A 17,934-nucleotide genomic window follows, 5' to 3' on the forward strand; every position below is an offset into this window, starting at 1 on the left:
ACTGTCTGTGAGACCGGAAAACCTCTGGAATTTAATGTTACGAAACGTGTTTTCTTTTTTTCCTTGCAGCTGCCAGCGCCACGTCGTCTCCTGCACTGCTGGGCATCAGAGAGCATAGAGACACCATCAGAGATTATCAGAGAGCACAGTCAACTATGCAATTTTCTAATTACCAAGGAGACAACAGTATTCATAAAAAACAGTATACAGGTACACACCTGAAAGCCACTCGGGGTTACACTCCTTAAAAATTTAATTTGGCTCACACTCACCATCTGCACCAGACTGCGTGCTGTTACACACTTGCTGCTATTCGGGGCGTTATCTGTTTTATCTTTCGTAACGCTCCAAGCGGATTCTGTGGCCAGTCTCCTCTCGTTGCCAAGACGGTCCTCTCTTATCATTTCCACCAACCCCTGCCAGCCCCATCACAGTCAGTTGAATTCCGACCGCTTCAGGGCTGTTTTTGTGCTGCAGTTGGTCTGCACAGCACTAAAGTGGACCAACCAGCCAGGAGTGGACACTCCACAGTGGTGCCATTGTTAGCATCACCAGGTCACAGCTTGCAGACAGGGCCAGTGAGTGGGTACCCAGACATACTACAGTCAGACAAGAGCTCTCACCAGCCTACTCTGGTTGGTGAGAACAGGGGGGAGGCCAGAGTAAACAAAATGAGCCTGCAGCCTCAAAAATTCATCTATTACATAGGGAAGTGGAAATTGAGTTTCTGGATTCCACCCGTTGGATAAAGTGCCAGTGGAAATACCCATCCCATGGGCTGTATAAACAACAGAACAGCAGTGGCCAAGTCTATTATTTGGTGTTATTTCTCTCCAGCGTAGCGCGCCACTTCTTGATCCTCTACTATCAAAATACAGACATTTGCCCTTCAGGGATGTGCTGACTTTTTTCACTGATATGAAGTATTTTGGCATCAAGTTCCACTAATCCATCTAAGGCAACACTCACTTTATTTATTTATTTTTTCCAGGGTCTGGAAAGCCGTCTCCGTATTACTACTCATCACCCACAACAGAGGAGCCCCGAAGAACACAGGTGAATGCAGTAATTCTGCACAAATGTCTGGTTACACTCCACAGCCTCCCCTTCTCATCTTGTCTCGTATGCCTGCTCTGATGTGGCTGTACAGAGGTAGAGGTTGTTTTGCTGTGTATATGCAGAGATTGTTTATTTCTCTGTTTGCCTGTTAGCTTTGTTTATTTGTGCAGACTATTTCTACTGTTATTTTTGTAGTGTTTGGGGTTTTTTTCAGTGTGATAGCGTAGTTTACAGTACATAATATTGCAATGTACACAACAAATGATTAATTAATCAAACTAAAAAATAAAAAAATATGATACTAGCCTTAAGAATTCATATTTATCGTAGTGTTTGGTGATATAAGCTGGCACAAGGCACATGTCTGAGATCCCTCCGCTGCACTGTATAAGCACGACCAACCCTTCTAACCCGCTTGACTAATACAAAGAGACTGACACGTATTCCACCCCGGATGAATGACAATGCTGCGAATGACCCAGCACATCAGCTATTGTTTGAGTGAGATTGAATGTGACTGCTGGGATTGGGATGGTCTGGGTACGTCTCAGGCACTTGTCTCTGTTGGACACATCCATGTGTGCCCATTCAGATAACAGGCACGGAGAGGAGGCAGGAGGGAGGAGATGCTGCACAAAGACAGAGTTCTCTTATGTCCTTCATTGCTTCACATTTCTGGCTAAAGACGGTCATTATTCATTTCAGACATTTATAAATCCCATCCATTTTGTTGGATTTCTAACATTTACCTTGAAGCTGTTTTCGTTGCATTAGTGGCCAGAGACGTGCAGGCGAGAAGATAATTGATTAGCCTATTGTCTGAAAAATCTCCAGCCACACTAACGAGTGTTTGTCCTGAATCTGCTGAGATGTTTGTTTATGCCGTTTCATTTTGTTACCACCATACAGAAGATTGATTTGAGATATTTTTTGTGTTTTGACAGGACGAACAAGAGTTATGTGCTTAAAGGCATAGTTAAGTTTTTTTTATTAAATCTTATTTTCTCTCTTGCTGAGGTTTCTAGAAGAAAGTCTGCCCCTGAGCTGTTGTTTTGACAGTCGCTGTCCGCTTGATTAGGTGCACCTATAAAACTCCTTGTTAACACAAACGGCTAATCAGCCAATCACATGGCAACAACTCAGTGCATTTAGGCTTGTGGGCTTGTAGGTGAGGTCAAGATGAATCCGAATGGGGAAGGAAGGCGACGCAGCTAAGAACAGGAAACAGAGGCTGTAATTTGCACACGCTCACAAAAATTGGACAGCTGCTGGTGGTGTAATGGTGTTGGGGCATATTTTCTTTGTACCCTTTAGATCCCTTAGTACCAAAGGTCAGTGAGTGTATAAACAAATGGGGACAGAGCCTTTACTTTATTTTCAACACTCAAATATACATATTTTTTTGCCTCAAATAAAAGTAAAAACTCTTTAACAACATAGTTTACATAGACATTACAGTAAGTCAAGGAAAAGGATAAGTACACGTACCTACATATGTCTTGCGCTGACATTGTTGCGATCCTCTACTGAGGACATGAATCAGTGTAACACCAGTTTGCAGTTTTGTCTCCGGGCAGCGTCTTCTGATCCACTGTGCTCAACTTTTTGTTTAAATTGTCAGTTTACTCTTTAAAGCTGAGAAGCTAATGTTTAGAGGTGCTTGTAGGTGGATTTCTAATCATCTAGGTGGAGATTTGCAATTAAGATTTTCCCAAAATGTTACCGTGTAGTGTGGTTATATTTATAGTGAGGTGTAAGTGTTCCTGAAAGTATAAGCAGCAGTACAATATGAAGATAAATAAAGTTTGTTCACTGAAATTAAGCTACACGAGAACTATCATTAAAACTTAGAATGAAATCTGAATAATACTTTGAAATAAGTGCTGCACGGCCAAGGCTGCAAACATCAGTGAAAACTGCCTAATTAAGTAAAGGTTAAAGGATTTTTGAAAACGTGTGCGCAGAGAAATGACCTCCTGTAAATGTTGCATGTGAAATGATTGGACATTTTAATAATAATTATGCATTACATTTCACAAAGCGTTGGGATGTAATTGGCTAAAGTGGAGCTAATTTAATTTACTTTACATGCTGGCAGGGGAAAGGGGACAGCAAAGGCTTAATTTGCTACCTTTATTTTCTTTTGAGTTTAAGTTTGAATCTTTAACGTAACGACTGTTGTAAAACTCAAGTTTTCAGAACTGACTCTTGATACTTGCCTCTCGTTCCTTGCAGCCTCTGTATTATTCAGATGAGCCGAGCAGGAGAAACTACGATACATACAGAATGTACCTGCAGCACCCACACGGCTACGACGACTCGTATTTGGAGGAGGTCATCACTTACCCTCCCACCTTCAGCTCTCAGCCTCATGGACTGAAATCCACCTGTAACTACGTGGACTATTACGCTACCACACGGACGCCTTCGTTCAGGGCAGAGCAGTACCCCGGCTCTCCAGACTCCTGGGTATAGGTCTGGAGGTGCTACCGTTTCACCATCACTTCGGTTTGTAACTGGGGTGCGTCTTTACCCTGCAGCAGAGGCGAGGAACACACAGGAAATGACAAACTTACTTTTTTTCATGAACTTGGCTTCATACATGTTTGTTTTGTGGATGTGTGTGTATGGAGGAGAGTTCAACTGAGTGATAACAGATGGAAAGATGGGATGTGAGCCAAAGAAGGAAATCAAGGAATGTCTTTTTTTTTTTCTAATTATTTTTTATTTAGATGAGAAAGATGGAATCATGCTGTGAGTCTGTTGAGAGCAGATATTGGGACACTACAGTGAGGAGACATGCGTCCTACTCTGTCTAGATGTTAGGTTAATTTTTCTTTTCGAAACTCTTAGCTGTGATAGCATGGTGAAAGGTGTGAGTCATGTAAACGAAGGTCCGCGGTAAGAGTCGAGACTGGAGGAATATGTATGTGCCGAAGCCAAAATGGATCATGAACTCATATCTGTTTAAAAAATGAATCCAAAAAAAAAACATAAAATAAAAAAATAATCAAATGAAAAATAGTTAACTAATGATGTTAGCTTGTACAGAGGGATCAAATTATATCTGTACTTAATGTTGAACCTGTGTAATGCCATGGAGTCTTGTACATTTTTCGTTTTATTGTAAATACAGGAAAAAAAAACATGTTACCTGGTTTACACTCAACAGCACTGGTTGGAAAAAACAAAAAAACTAAAAGAAACTTGTGCCATGTTAGGTCTCTAAAGATATATAAATATACAAAGAAATATGTGGACAAAGATGGCATCATAACACAACAACGACAACGTAATAAAAGGTCAAGTTTTGTTTTTTAAACTGTGTGAGAGAGTTTCTTTGCATCTCCAGTTTACTGACATTTTGTCCACGTGTGCAAAGAGAGTGAATGAATAGATCAAACCCTTTCTGCTCTGGTTGTAATATCCTCTATCCTGCCTGGGAAGCATATTTTATGTATTTGCACAGACATGAGTAGTGAGCCTTAAACCACCTGTGTTTTATAAAAGCCGTGTGGCACCCTGGAGCACAGCAACCAACACTGATCGGTAGCGGACTCTGCGCTTACACCTCGACTGACAAACCGTGCTCTTGGGACAGAGAAAAAAACCTTGTTTTAAAATGTTTTTCAAATATCGATGCTGAATATGAGCGACGTGTGGTGCAAATGTATTTAAGATGAAAGATTCCAGGATGATTTTCTGTCACGCTACAAACTCTGCAAAATGGTGACGAGGGTCAGGGATGATTTGTGACAGAAGGATAGCAGCAGTTATTCACTGTGTCAGGAAATTAAAATATGCTACTGTGGGCCATGTATCAATGTAAAATATAAGTAAAAACCTGACAATATTAGAGACATGTACTCCTTCCCATCCAATATACGTACACTATTTGAAAAAAATGGATTGGGATAAACTAATCGTCTCTTAACTTGATGTAAATAAAATTTTCCAAGGCACCGAGCCTCAATATGAGATCAGCAAAAATTGTTTTTGAATTGTGACTCAATAATGGGTCAATAATAATTAAAAAAATATGGAGCTGGAATACTGACAGGGTTCAATTTCCTGTGGATCGGGGCCAGTACTACTTAAAAGATGAAATACAGTTGCTCTTTAGGCCTAAAATGATTTGAATAAACACACTGCTGAAAGTTTGGTAAACTTAAAGTTTTTTAAAAGAACACCAACACAGTGTGTTATAATCACCAGACTGAACAGCTTTATATACTTGTAGACAAACTGAGATGTTCAAGTTCATCTATATTCATCTTTTTTTTTTATTTGCATACAAAAGCAATTTAAAATTCTTTAGATCTCATAATTAATGTTGTTTCATGCCCAGAAGGTATTTGATGGGTTGGAGTGGGGTTATCTCTCTTTTTCAGATCATCAAAGAATTTGATTTTTACTCATATTCCTCTTCTCCACCAGCCTCCACTTTCAGAAACCAGCTACACTTCCACATGAGACGGGCCTTTTTCTTGCTTAAGTAGTTGCAACTCTATGGACTGTGCTGCTTATAGTAAAGCTGGCATTAAGGGAATACATACGTTTATACCGACCATTAATTGGCTTCGGCCTACAAAAGACACTTGCATCCAGTTTTCCCGGCGTAGTCCCAGGAGCCTTAGTCTGCTAAACTGCTTTGCCAAAATATTGCGAAATGGACTTAATTTACAAAGCAGTGAGATTATCCCAGCCCCTGATTTCATTTAATTCATTACCCCTCAAAGTAAGTGCACGCAAATTAAAGTACCTAATAATCTGGGTCACATATGACTTCATACACCCAATTTTCCCCTCACTGCAGTTTCTTCTGAAACAAAATTCAGAATGTTAGCGCTTACTGAATTTATCAGGAGGAAGAATAAATACAGGTGAAGTCAATGTGCAATCTGCTTTTAAATGCATGTAAGAGCACAGCTACGAGCCAGGACTGTCTCCCATAACTTTAAGGACTTTTTTTTTTTTTTAAAAGCTGCTAATGTTATATGAGCATTATTGACAGGGATTTCATGGCACAGCCCCTAGAGATGGAGAACTAATCTGATCTGCTTAAACTCCCCACCCGATCTCAGCCTATAAACAGGTCCAAATATCATTGTGAAGCATTATTTAAAGATCTGAATACAGTTCATATGAACACTTTTCACTCAGTCTTGATCTATATTGATCTATATCTAATTAAGAAGTCAGCTTTTTATAACAATAAATGCAGATCCAGAGTCTGATGTGCTGCAAAAAAAAACAACAACAACCTCATCACACTTTCATATCGATTGATGGAGTAATGCTAAAGCACTATTTTCCCTAAACACTCTTTTGAATTCCACTCGGAAACTTAATCTCGGGTCTCTCGGGATACTTTATTCCTTTTTAAACTCATTTTGGATCTTCTGACTGGGAGGAACACTTGAAGAACCAGCTTAAGTTTAGAGAACTAGCTATATAGCATACACTGCTTAGGAGGCTAAATAGGTTTAGGACTACATGTTGAACCCATAAGTGACAAGTCACATCATCAGCCAACAAACGAGGCAGATCTTTACATTAGTCTAAAACAATATTTAAGTTTCATACACTGCAGAAATATCCACAAAACTATTAAGTGCAGTAATGAGAGACCTCCCTCAAGATAGCGCCTACATGCTAGCTGCCAGGCAAATTAAATATGAGTTTAGCTAAATGACTTCCTAAACAAAAGGAAAATTGACCTCCAGTCTTTTTTAATACACTTATACATTATTTAAAGAAAGTTTGCTTTATGCAAGAAAGTGTGCTAAGAAATGTGATGCTATATGACAATTATTTTTTAAGAATGAATGCATTGATACTGCAATTTTGCACTACAAAGTACATGCATTTTATTCTTAGTATGTTGTATACTTAACTATTGGAACTGATTTTGTTGGTTTTGTACTTCTCGATATGATCTTGTTTTCCTTGTTTCATCTACGGTGAAGGTTCTGATAACTAAAAGGTACAGTAATACTATAACTGCGATGGGGTTCAGCTGGGGTGAGGAAGAATTATGTTTTTCCAGTTGTGCCTGTGAGGGTTTGTTTTTTTTTTGTTTTTTTTTTTTTTTTCATTTCTTAGTATTTAGACTTTATTTTATGCACCAAAAAACCACTTTGAGCACAAACGAGAAAAAAATACTGTCAAGAAAGGAAGAAAAAGCCAGACCCGACCAAAAGCGCAGCCACCGTTCAAATTAAACTAAAACTAAAGAAGATTCAAGTTAAAATACAATAAACTGCAGCTTGCCAACTGCACAAACAGGAAAAGGAAACTAAGCACATCAGCAGCTTTTCCTTCTTCTGGAGCCTTTTGGCACACAGAATAAAGGTAGGAGTTAAGAAACAAAACAACAGCTATAAATATAACTTACATTAACCAACACAGCAGCAACCTTTGTTATATTTAGATGGTAAAAAATAAAACATGCAGCAGAACTGCAAAAAACAGTCTCCTTGTAATTGGTAAGAATGTGTTAGGGCACCCTTTTCTATGCACAAAATATAAGCAAGAAAATATACTAAAACTGAAAAATAATGAAGTCTCGAACTTTTTTTTCTTTTTCTCAGAACAAAAAGCTGGTCCACCTTAAGGCCCACGCGTTTCAAGCAGCTTGGCACTGTGCTGCACATTACCAACATTTCAGTTAAATTAACACAAGCCAGCTGACAGTTAGCCTGCAGCTTGTGCATACCCGGGAAGGCAACAACACACGCATTTTTCAGCATTAATGCCCCCATAGTTCATGCATATGCAAGCTGTGAAGCTTCAAACCTGTATATTCAAGGAAACTGCTGTACAGTCACAGAACTTAGCAAAGTCACAGATTCGAAGAACCTGACATTAAAGGCACAGATCATTCAGGTTATAGACTGATCTGTATTACCTGTAACCTGTGACGTGTATCACAGCAGACATTACAATGGACAACGGCTCAGCTCAAAACACTGTGCAGGTAACTATTTGCTCTAACATGTGTATTTAATATCCAATCAGGTATACTTTCCAGTGTGTTTCTGTCACTTTTCTGCTTGTTGGGATAACACACCTTACCTCTAGTCAGTCTTACCTTCTCCATTAAACATAAAGAAACAGTGTGTCAACAATAAACTTTCAAGTCTCATCTCCCCTCCACAACTGACCTCAGTTAGATACACATGCAAAGATCTGACAGTCCTTTCTGTGCTTCAGCTTTAAACATGGTGGCACTATCGCTGCTTACTTTGGATCCTCATGCTGGATAAAAGAGTCTAATGCGATGAAAAAATATCTGCCTTAAAATGACACAGTGTTATTTTCTTCTTCACTGAATATATTCGTGCAATCGAAAACTTCCTCTGGGGGTTTGTGTCTGTTGGCTGTCATACCTAGAAATAGTTTAAGTGTGGTTAAAACTCTTTTTGTTGCCAATCTTGAAGTTTTGTGAAAAGATTTTCAAAATAAGATCAAGTAACAGTAACATAAATCGTGCTGCAAACCGCAAACGGTTAGTGTACAGTTTCATTTTCTCGGTAAACTATCAGCGGGTAGAGAAAAAGAAAAAAGAAGGTGAAAACAAAGAGGCGTTTCGCTGGCCGCAAACTTCCTGTAGCCTCGCGGGACGTCATCTCTGTTGTAGAGAATAAAAACAGCGGAGTGGGCGTCGAGGACAGTTTGGTGCTTTCACTGCGGAAAGTTTTTAAGAAATGGTGCAACAACTCCCCAAATCTGGAGCGAAGGAGGCTGCTCGGCTGAAAGCTGGCCACCCTCCGGCAGGTAAGCCGTGTCTCTCTGATAGCTGCCTGCTCTTTTTTTATTTATCTTTTAAAACTTTATTAAAGCTTGAGAGTTGTTGTTGTTGTTTTTCCTTTCCTTGACCCAGTTACAGAGTCGTTCAGAGCGAGTCGACCCCGCTGCAGTAACGTAACTTTTGCCGTTAATTTGACACGCAGTATGAAAAAGTGCGATAGCTGGAGCTGACTGGCTGCTGTGGCATTGGAGTACTAAAGTGCAAGAAGCGCTTTTGTTTGAAGGGAGGCCTGTTAGGTGCACCGTGCAGTGCTATTCGTGCAAAGCTGCGGAACAGTAGTTAACTTTGCATTAACAGCTGCAGCTTGAAGCGGTGTCACTCATCTGTTTACGAAGACGATCTGACAATGTGATACTTTCGTTTGTACGAACTTTTGTGCCATTACTATATATGTTTTGTGGTTTTTTTGTGGGTTTTTTGGACGCCATGGCACATTAATTTTATTTCATATTATGAGGGACAGACTGCAGAAACTATCATGTGTCCAGGTTTTAAGAAAGTACAGAGTGTTTGATAGTTTTTAGGATTATAGGTCACCTCTGCACGATGAAGCGGACAACGAAGTGACTACTTTTTGAATGAATGCTAGTGTTCATAAGCTTGAACTGCAAGTGCAAAAAGTGAGAGAAAAGAGTTGAAAACCTTTGTGGTTTTTACTTTCCACTCTTCTGTCTCAGTTGCATGAAATGCACTGTAAAACACTGCTTTGACACAGATTGTTTTTTGTTTCTTTCCTCTTTTGCATCACTAGTAAAGGCTGGGGGTAAAAGGGTGGCCAAGAAAGGCATGGAAGAAAATGCCACCCATGCAACTCCAGAAAAGGACACCAGGAAGTCTGATAAAATCAGGTATGCTCACACTCTGCAGTAAATGTGCTTGAGCTGAAAACAAATTTAGCTTCAAACATTAGTGTGTAAGAATGCCCAGCAGCATTTCGATCATATAGGTCACTAACTTTGCTTTAAAAGCTGAGTATAACTCTGTTTTAAAAACCTGTGCAGCAGGTCCCTTGCCACCCCCAACAGGATGCAACAAGTTGGCATACTTCTAACAGGAACCCTCGACAAGGTAAACAAAGCATTAACTCTTAAAAAAGCAAGTTAATTCCTTTCCGAGCCAACTGGGTTAGTTGCAGTGCTTCAAAGTATTGTGGATAATAAACCTCCTTCCTGATGTTTTGCAGCTGAGCCACGACTTCCCAGAAACACCTGTGAGCGTGAGGCACAGTAAGGTGCGCCCCGCGGTGGAGAAGTCGCACTCCCCTCGGATCGTTTTCATCCAGCAGCCGAGGAAGTATTGAACTTTTTCGGGCATGCCCTAGAGGGAACCATGTTAAGTCAGCCGTTAAACACCAATGTGAAGTGTTAGACACATGAGGAGACTGAGACTGACAGGTTGCCTGTAAAGTGTTGATGGAGTGAAAGCTTTCAAGCTTCGTTTACTTAGAAGGAAGAAGGAAAAAAAAAAGCTCTTTGGGGCCAAGCTTGTATGTGAATACTATAAACCAGCACTTCATGCATCTTTTCTGGCATAATAATAGAATTCTATATTTGTATTTGTCATCTGATTGGAAAACAAAAGCATTTGGTGGGTATGAGTATGTTTGAAGGGAGGGGTTAAGTTACTGAGTTTTATAAGGGTGCTTTTAAGGGGAATCTTCACTTTGTATTGCATGGCAATTGTATTAGATTTATTAAAAAACAAAAAAGCGGACTGCAAGCCATCACTGTGTTATGTCTCTGTTTATTTCTTGGAACAGTTTTCTGTTCATTCACTCTAAAATGGCCACAAGGGGGCAGCAAATGGCCATTTATAACTTTAATAAACCAGACTATCTGGTCATGGATTTCACAAGTCAATCTCTAAACTGCGTGCATCTATGCAATATATATATGCTTATTTATAATTATTTATTTACTTTTTACTTATTTACTTATAATATATGCTTGCTTCTATCCATCTGGCCTCTTTCATATAGTGACTGAACCGTGATATCGTAATGTTCCAGCAAGTCCACCCTCTATGTAGCCAAACTATTTTAATTATCCCAGTATGTGTGTGCAGTGAGTCGTAGTTAAACAGTGAGACGGATGAAAGGGGAAAAAGAAAACTCTTCCATAAAAGCTAGTTTGGTCTTGTAGGATTCACAGAGCTGATCTTTGCTTTAGAACATTTTGCCCCCAATTCCATTCGGAGCCTGTCCATGATCTATATCTTGACCATTTTTTTTGGAACCTTTTCCAGGGTTCAGTATCTCCATATGCATTTGGCAATACTACTGCGTAGTGGTGATTTTTTTCTTTCTTTTAATATGTTGGATAAATTGCAGAAACCACCAAGACTCCACGTGTCTGGAAAGTGAAAGTCAAAAGGGATTGCAGAAGTGTTATTGTTTTTAGTGTCAAGGCTGTGCTACAGGTCACCTCTGTGCAATATGAACCAGACAGGTGCTGTGACTGTTGGGTTTTAATCATTTTCAGGGATGCCTCTTGAATGCAGGCTAGTAAACTCAAACTGCAGGTGCCACATTTCACAAGGTAGATGGGGAGAGAGAGAAAAACAAACTAATCTGCTTTCCACTTTCTGCTCCTCAGGATGAGCTGCAAGAGACAGATGGTCAAACAGGAGTTTGAAACAGATTGGATAAAATAAAAACTGTAAAGAAATCTCTCTCAGCCAGAGTACTGCATGCTGAGCACACACAAGAATGACAGACATTTGTGTGGATTCATGTCAGAATACCAAAGTGACTTAATTGATGTATTTGTTGCTGGATATTTTCAGTTCCATGCAGATTTATTTCTATAGTGCAAAATCACAAAAGTCACCTGGTGCTTTGTCCTCTAAGGCAAAATCCTTACAATATTCTGGAGTAAACAGCAATCAAGTGAACCCACTTTGCGACAGTGGAAAGGAAAAAAAATCCTTTTTAACAGGAAGAAACCTCCAGCAGAACCAGGCCCAAGGAGGGGCAGCCATCTGCCGTGACTGGTTGGAGGGTGACGGGACTTAACGCAATCTAGCGGGGGGGAAAGGCAACATTTGAATGACATGCTGCAGTGGTGTTTAAACACGGGGAGTGCAACGAGATGAGTGGAGAAGAAGTGCTCAGTGCATCAGATGAAGTCTGAGTCTATTTTTCAGGTCTTATTGGAATCTGCACATTACAGCAGTTTCCAAGGGAATTGTGAACTCATAACCGCTGAAGACTTTCACACACCAGTTTCACCCGAGAGCATCATCATCATCAACAACAACAACAAAAAACAAACTCGGAAAATAGGTGTTTTATCTTCCTTTTTTTTTACTGGAAGAAATGTGTGTCACTGTCCATGTTCCTTCCCAAAGTATATCATCATAACTGCAGGATAATAATACACAAAAAGTATTTTTCTTTTTTGCAAAATGCAGAAAATATCACAATGTAAAGATTTTTTTATGTAAGACCCCATTTTCCACCAAAACTAAGATTTCTGATCATTCCTTTTTCACAGCAGACTCTTGTCACCTCAGCACAATGTAGAACAATTATCATCATATCGCTTTATATTCTTGCTGTTAACGAATTGGTGTTAAAAAAGAACCAAAAACTTTTGCAAGATTGCGCTGAGATTAATGTTTTTCCCTCAGAACAAGCTGCATAAAACAATGTTACCTCATGAGGTCACCACAGACTAAGGTGCACTACGAACTTCACTTGCCACACCAGACTGAGTCAAACCGTATGGAAAACCTTACTCTGGATCTAATTGCAATAATCCAGTAACCTAATTTGACACGTGTGCTGTAGTTCGTGAAATTTTTTATATTTATTACTCTATGTAAAACTAGCATTTCGATCAAGCTGTAATATTAAAATGTTAAAGTCAACAGGTTTATGGTCAAACTATGATTCAGCAGTATGCACAAAGCCAATGAGCAACATCCTGCTTTCAGCAGCCACTAATACAGACCTAAACCAATTAGACTTCATTTACATAAAAGCTCTGACTCACGTTTCAACTTCCCTCCTTCTAATGCACATCGTCGAGGAGGAAATTACACAGCATACTTGCTAAGTTTGCAAACAGTAAGACAACTGGCAATTTAATGTATTTAGCTATCAGCTGACTATGAAAGTTTGGAGATTTTAAATTGCCCAGAGTGAATATTGTTGCTGAAAAAGGATGACCAGAATGACCAGAAAGCATTAATGCAAAGCAGTGTGTTGGTGCAGCAGCCAGCCCATCTGGTGCCATGTTACTCTTTATGTTCTTGGAAGGATTAATGAGGCCATGCATATATTTTACAGACAGTTTAATGTCCACATGTAAAATCGACAAATGCAAAGTAGCACATAGCTGCAATCAGTTATCAGTGCAGAGTAAAACTCCATTTAGGATCTGAAACAAGTATAGTAATAAAATTGTCAGAAACTGTTAAAGACTGTATAGACCAAAGCATCCAATTATTGCTTTTCTTCCAATTATATGAAAACGAAAAGACCACCCTGAAGACGTCTAAAGCGTAGCTTGTAAGAATACAATAGCTATACACAATAACAGTGATTCAGCAAAATGTTGTGGACAGCGAGGCAAGTTTCATCTGACTAGACACTTTTGGCTTGATTGCAGCATTTTAGGTTCTGCAACTTTTGGTCCACCTAAATAAATAATGGATTCTTCAATATTCTACAACAGATTTATTCCTGGCAATGTGGAAAGAGCTTGGGCAGATTTTGGAACACAAATACCTTTGTGTGGAAAACTAATCTCAGTTCGAGGTCCATTCACTACTTCCAACTTCATCACACGATTTAATTTCACTTAAACACCTTAAAGTTTCATTTTAGAGTTCTCTTCTTTCTACATATATTCCAAGAAGGCTTCTGGAAGAAAACACAGACAGCTGATGCACTTCCTCTGGATTCATCTCCCATTCAAGTGACTTCTTCAGTCTCAGACTGACTGCAAGTTTCTCCAACCAATCATTAAACTGAGCTTGGGCCTCAGTGTTAGGCAGTGGTGCTAATTTTGGCATTGTGCAACTGTACTCTTTATAAGGATGGGAAAAACCTGCATCCAGCTGACTTAAGAAGGTGCTTTTAAGACTTTTAAGACAAAGTTGGAGAGGCAGAGCTTAAGATGCAGAGGAGGGATGGTGGATATAGTAGACAAAGGATATTGAAGATAGAGCTGCTTCTCTGAGGAAGAAAACCTCAGAGAAGTGTGTATCTGGAGGATATGCAAAAGTTTGGTGTGACAGAAGAGGACCCCATTGATAGGGTGAGATGGAGGCATATGATCCACTGTGGCGACCTCTAAAGGGAGCATCCGGAAGAAGGAAAATGTGAAGTTTTAGAGAATTTCACACTCCTTAAACTAAATGCTTGCAGCTTGTATCTCTAGCATCCTGTCATGTCCATGAGGCATGCACACAGAAATGAGAGCAGAAGAAAAGAAGCGGAGGAGGAGGAAGGAGGGGTAGATCTGGTTTGTTCTCCGCTGCTGATCCTTCCCACAGATGACCTCATGCGAGAGAAGGAGGAGTCCGACGTCCCGTAGCCTACCTTGGTGGAGCAAGTGGGGATTGAACTCGTGTGGAGATACGCTCAGAGTGCTGGTGAAACTTTTAGGACTTTAATATCCATGACATTTATCAGGTAAGATTTAAAGCGTATTCACAGATTGTTTGTGTGGTCGTCGTCGTTGTTGTTAGTTTGTTCACCAGTTGGGAGAAGTAGTGTTAAAGCGTGAGAGTTTTAGTGGCAGTTTGTTGGGAGGAATGTCGGGACATGCCCATTGAGCAGTCTTCAAAACCAACGGGACTGACAGCAGTCATTGGGATTTTTATTTTCAGTGGCACAGACATATTCAGTCTCTTTGTTCGAGTTGGTTTCTCTGCTGCTTTTACTTTACGTTACTGAGATGCTAAATTAGGTCAACTTTAAGGGAAGTTATTCGGTAAGTGGGTTAAAAAAATCGCTTTTTTTTTAGCAGGTAAAGTTTCCATTCATTTGGATGTTAAACTCAAAGGAAACAACTTTAAAGCAACTAAAGTAAATTTAATCAAAGTAATTAAAAAGATTTGTTTCATAAATACTGACTAAAGAGGTGGCATTTTAATCGATTACTCGATGGCAATAATTTTTAAAATGGCCTCATCTGCAAAAATCTCTAAAAAATATAGTGACTCCATTGCAAAATTCTGAGCACAGTTTTCAGTAAGTAGCAGTAGTTGTTGTTTATTTCTGTTTTCGTGTGGAGAGAATTATAGAAAGGTCGGAAAAGCATCACTTTCCAGGCAGGTTTTTTCATGTCTAAGCATTTTAAACGTTTCTGGTGTCATTCTAAGGCTTTGAATGAAATACAGTATGAGTCAAGGATGGGATGGCCTTGGTCCACACCACATGGTGTGTTCAGTTGATATATGGGTGGATCCCTGGTATAATAATCCTTAAAGTCAGTCATGCAAATATATAAGAAACGGGAAACTAGATGTAAGGACTACAAAATTAATCGGATACAGCAGATAAAATTCATCCACTGGGGGAAATCATCCAACTGCCCACATGTGTGTCAGAATAACTGGGGAAAACCCATTTCAGAGTTGGACTATTCATTGAAGGTGAAGAAAGACCATTGCAGAGTTTCTGTATAGTCGATAAAATGTCAAATGAAAATAAATATTTGGAATTTAAGATTTAATTGGTGCAGATTCGCATGCTACACAGTGTTGAAGTGACCTAAATTACTTTATCACCAGTAATCCGATAAGAAGTGAGGTGAGGGTAGCTATGGACCAGATGTGGCCATCAATGTGTTGTGTAAACACTGTGCGTGCATCATCTTATGCACTGTCAACGTTATTTTCCCCTTTTAGAGGAAAAGGTTCATGGGCATTAAAAAATGGAGGCAGGAGGAACACTTGAATTCAGGGTTCTATTCATAGAGATTTCCAGTGATAAGATTAACTCATATCAATGTTCAGTGGATTGTGTTTATTTTTTAGACTGCATGTCTGAAAGTTTCATATAGTGGTTCGTGTCTGTTATCAGCTTGCTGAGGAAGAACAGTGATAATTGTATTGTCCTCTCATTAGGACACAGATGATTTCCAGAAAGGTCATTACTTTTCTTATGACTGTGTGGTCTTGCTTGATGCTAATGCTCTGTATTTTCTGATTGGATGCGGTGGTTTTGAAAGCAAAACCAAATCCAGATATAGCTGTAGGCCTAAGGCTAAAGGACTGTAATCTTTTCCACCCACATAAATTGAGTCATTGAAGTTTGACCACTGGCTGGATATGAGTTCTGCTGCTTTCAGCATATTTCCGTAGAGGAATCCTCCTGTAACTAAGCCAGGTCCTCTGAAAATCAAAGTTCCAGTTTTTTGTTTTCACCTCCTCAGAAATTGCTTGTAAATGTCAGGATGAAGCTTTGATCGTTGATCGCATGTGAAGTCATAGATTCAACTTGCTCTCTGATCACTGTCTCTGATAAAGTCTTCATAACCTTAAAGCCTTCAGGCGTTCAGCCTTGAGAGAAGCTGCCACAACATTTGCTATTTCCTCCACTCAGCTGCTTGTTTCATTTTAGCTCCGAGGGCACTTTGCCTCTCCAGTGTTGATTCCCCCCCCCCCCCCCCCCCCCCCCCCCCCCCATTTCAGACTCAACAGGTGGGACAGGCTTTGCTGCCGACAATCATGCTGATGGTCAGTTAACGGGAATATGCTCTGTATTAACTTTCCGACATAATTTCAGGCAATTTTACGCTGATTATGAAACCATTAGAGAGGATTTGCATGCCTCTGTGCCAAGGCTAGAACTACCCCAATTGTCTGTTATGAGGTGTTTGAATTGCAGGGCAGTCATCTTATTGAAAGTCCCTCAAGAGTCTGCTTCCCACTCTCTGCAGAGCCTGGTTCCCATGGTCCTCAGCCAGTTGGCTTATAACAGATGCTGGCATCAGAGTCGTATTGTTATGGCTGAGGAGGGAAGGTTACTGGAGCCAGTGACCTGACAGACAGCACACACTGAGCTGGTGCTGATAATAAGGATAATGCTTTTGTCCTATTGAAAGGACCCAGTCCATGGTTCCAACAGGAAAGCCAGATTTTTAGCGGCTTGTAGGGTTCAGGACTCCATATGTGAGCCTACCGGATGGGTTCTGAAAGCCTTGGTGTAAAAATCTGGTGTGAGTAAGGGTCTTACTGCACATTAGCTTGTGTGTAGCCTTATGGGAGTGCCCTATTTTGTAACTACATTAGCAAAAAGTTTAAGAGTGCTACTGTGTTACATATAAGTCTCCATGAAACTCCATCCGTTGTCATGATTAATTGCAACTTATTTTTTGTTTAGCTCTTCCCTCACATGATTTACTTGCATGCTACCAAAACCTTCTGAAATGTGATTGCACAGATTTACTATCAGTGCAAATCAGAATGTTTCCTGTAGCAATAATCTCGTTTCTTGCTTTCAGAATCTGCATCTTCATATACAGATATCTGATTTTAGAGATTACTTTATCCCTAACCTGTTACACATACTTGTCTGTTTTGGTTTGGTGCGTTAAGACGTGCCAAAGCTGTCACTCAAACTGCTGGACAGCTTCCAGTCGACTTGTTTGCAGTTGCAAAGCGAAGGCCAATTGCAGGATTTTGTGACCGTAGCCATGTGATTTCCATCTACGTTTGAAAAGCTTAACGACGGTTTGTGTCTGATGAATGTGGAAACTTTCAAGGAAGGAATCCCCTCTGCGTTATATATCAAGAGGAAGATTATGATGCGCATTGTGTGTGGAATTTACAGAAAACACATGCGAGACACTTTTGCATCTCAAAGCCATTAAAGTGGTTTTAGGGCATGTTGTGACATAATGACATAAAGCAGAAACGGTTACCCCCCTTGAGCTCTTGGAACCTAAACAAAGCACAAATTGTTGCAGGCTGTTATGGAGTTGGTGCCACCCTGTGGGGTAGGCGCTCTGTTGAAGTTATCATAAGAACCTGCAAGAGTATTATACCAGCCTATTTTATGTTTACTCTTTAAAAGATGTGCATGTGTCAGACGCAACATAACATCA

General features: G+C 39.9%; 3 protein-coding genes across 7 annotated transcripts in view; all 3 read left to right on the forward strand.

The window, feature by feature from the left end:
• LOC308410333 (plakophilin-4-like) overlaps window positions 1-3,668 on the forward strand; it is a 93,828-nt gene extending 90,160 nt beyond the window's left edge. For both annotated transcript variants that reach the window (XM_080903591.1, XM_080903592.1), the window contains exons 20-22: window positions 70-210; window positions 992-1,056; window positions 3,295-3,668. In XM_080903591.1, coding sequence (XP_080759717.1) covers window positions 70-210; window positions 992-1,056; window positions 3,295-3,534 — 446 coding nt within the window. In that variant the 3' untranslated portion in view covers window positions 3,535-3,668. The remainder of the gene's footprint in view (window positions 1-69; window positions 211-991; window positions 1,057-3,294) is intronic.
• A 4,905-nt stretch (window positions 3,669-8,573) lies between these two features.
• dap1b (death associated protein 1b) lies at window positions 8,574-10,586 on the forward strand. 2 transcript variants are annotated; one of them, XM_080902840.1, is made up of 4 exons: window positions 8,574-8,838; window positions 9,624-9,720; window positions 9,877-9,940; window positions 10,056-10,586. In XM_080902840.1, the coding sequence occupies exons 1-4, from the start codon at window positions 8,769-8,771 to the stop codon at window positions 10,170-10,172; spliced, it is 348 nt and encodes a 115-aa protein (XP_080758966.1). In that variant the 5' UTR covers window positions 8,574-8,768; the 3' UTR covers window positions 10,173-10,586. The 2 variants fall into 2 exon arrangements, with proteins under 2 accessions (XP_080758966.1, XP_080758965.1); XM_080902839.1 differs by having other exon boundaries at window positions 8,627-8,838; window positions 9,874-9,940.
• A 3,784-nt stretch (window positions 10,587-14,370) lies between these two features.
• Window positions 14,371-17,934, forward strand: part of tanc1b (tetratricopeptide repeat, ankyrin repeat and coiled-coil containing 1b) — a 114,853-nt gene continuing 111,289 nt past the window's right edge. For 2 of the 3 annotated variants that reach the window (XM_080904071.1, XM_080904074.1), the window contains exon 1: window positions 14,371-14,513. The gene's annotated coding sequence lies outside the window, so the exon portion shown is untranslated. Of the gene's footprint in view, window positions 14,514-14,794; window positions 14,815-17,934 lie in introns of those variants that run through there. The other variant, XM_080904072.1, reaches the window with a different exon arrangement.

The sequence above is a fragment of the Rhamphochromis sp. 'chilingali' genome (assembly GCF_963969265.1).
Source record: "Rhamphochromis sp. 'chilingali' genome assembly, chromosome: 14".
Lineage (NCBI taxonomy): Eukaryota > Metazoa > Chordata > Actinopteri > Cichliformes > Cichlidae > Rhamphochromis > Rhamphochromis sp. 'chilingali'.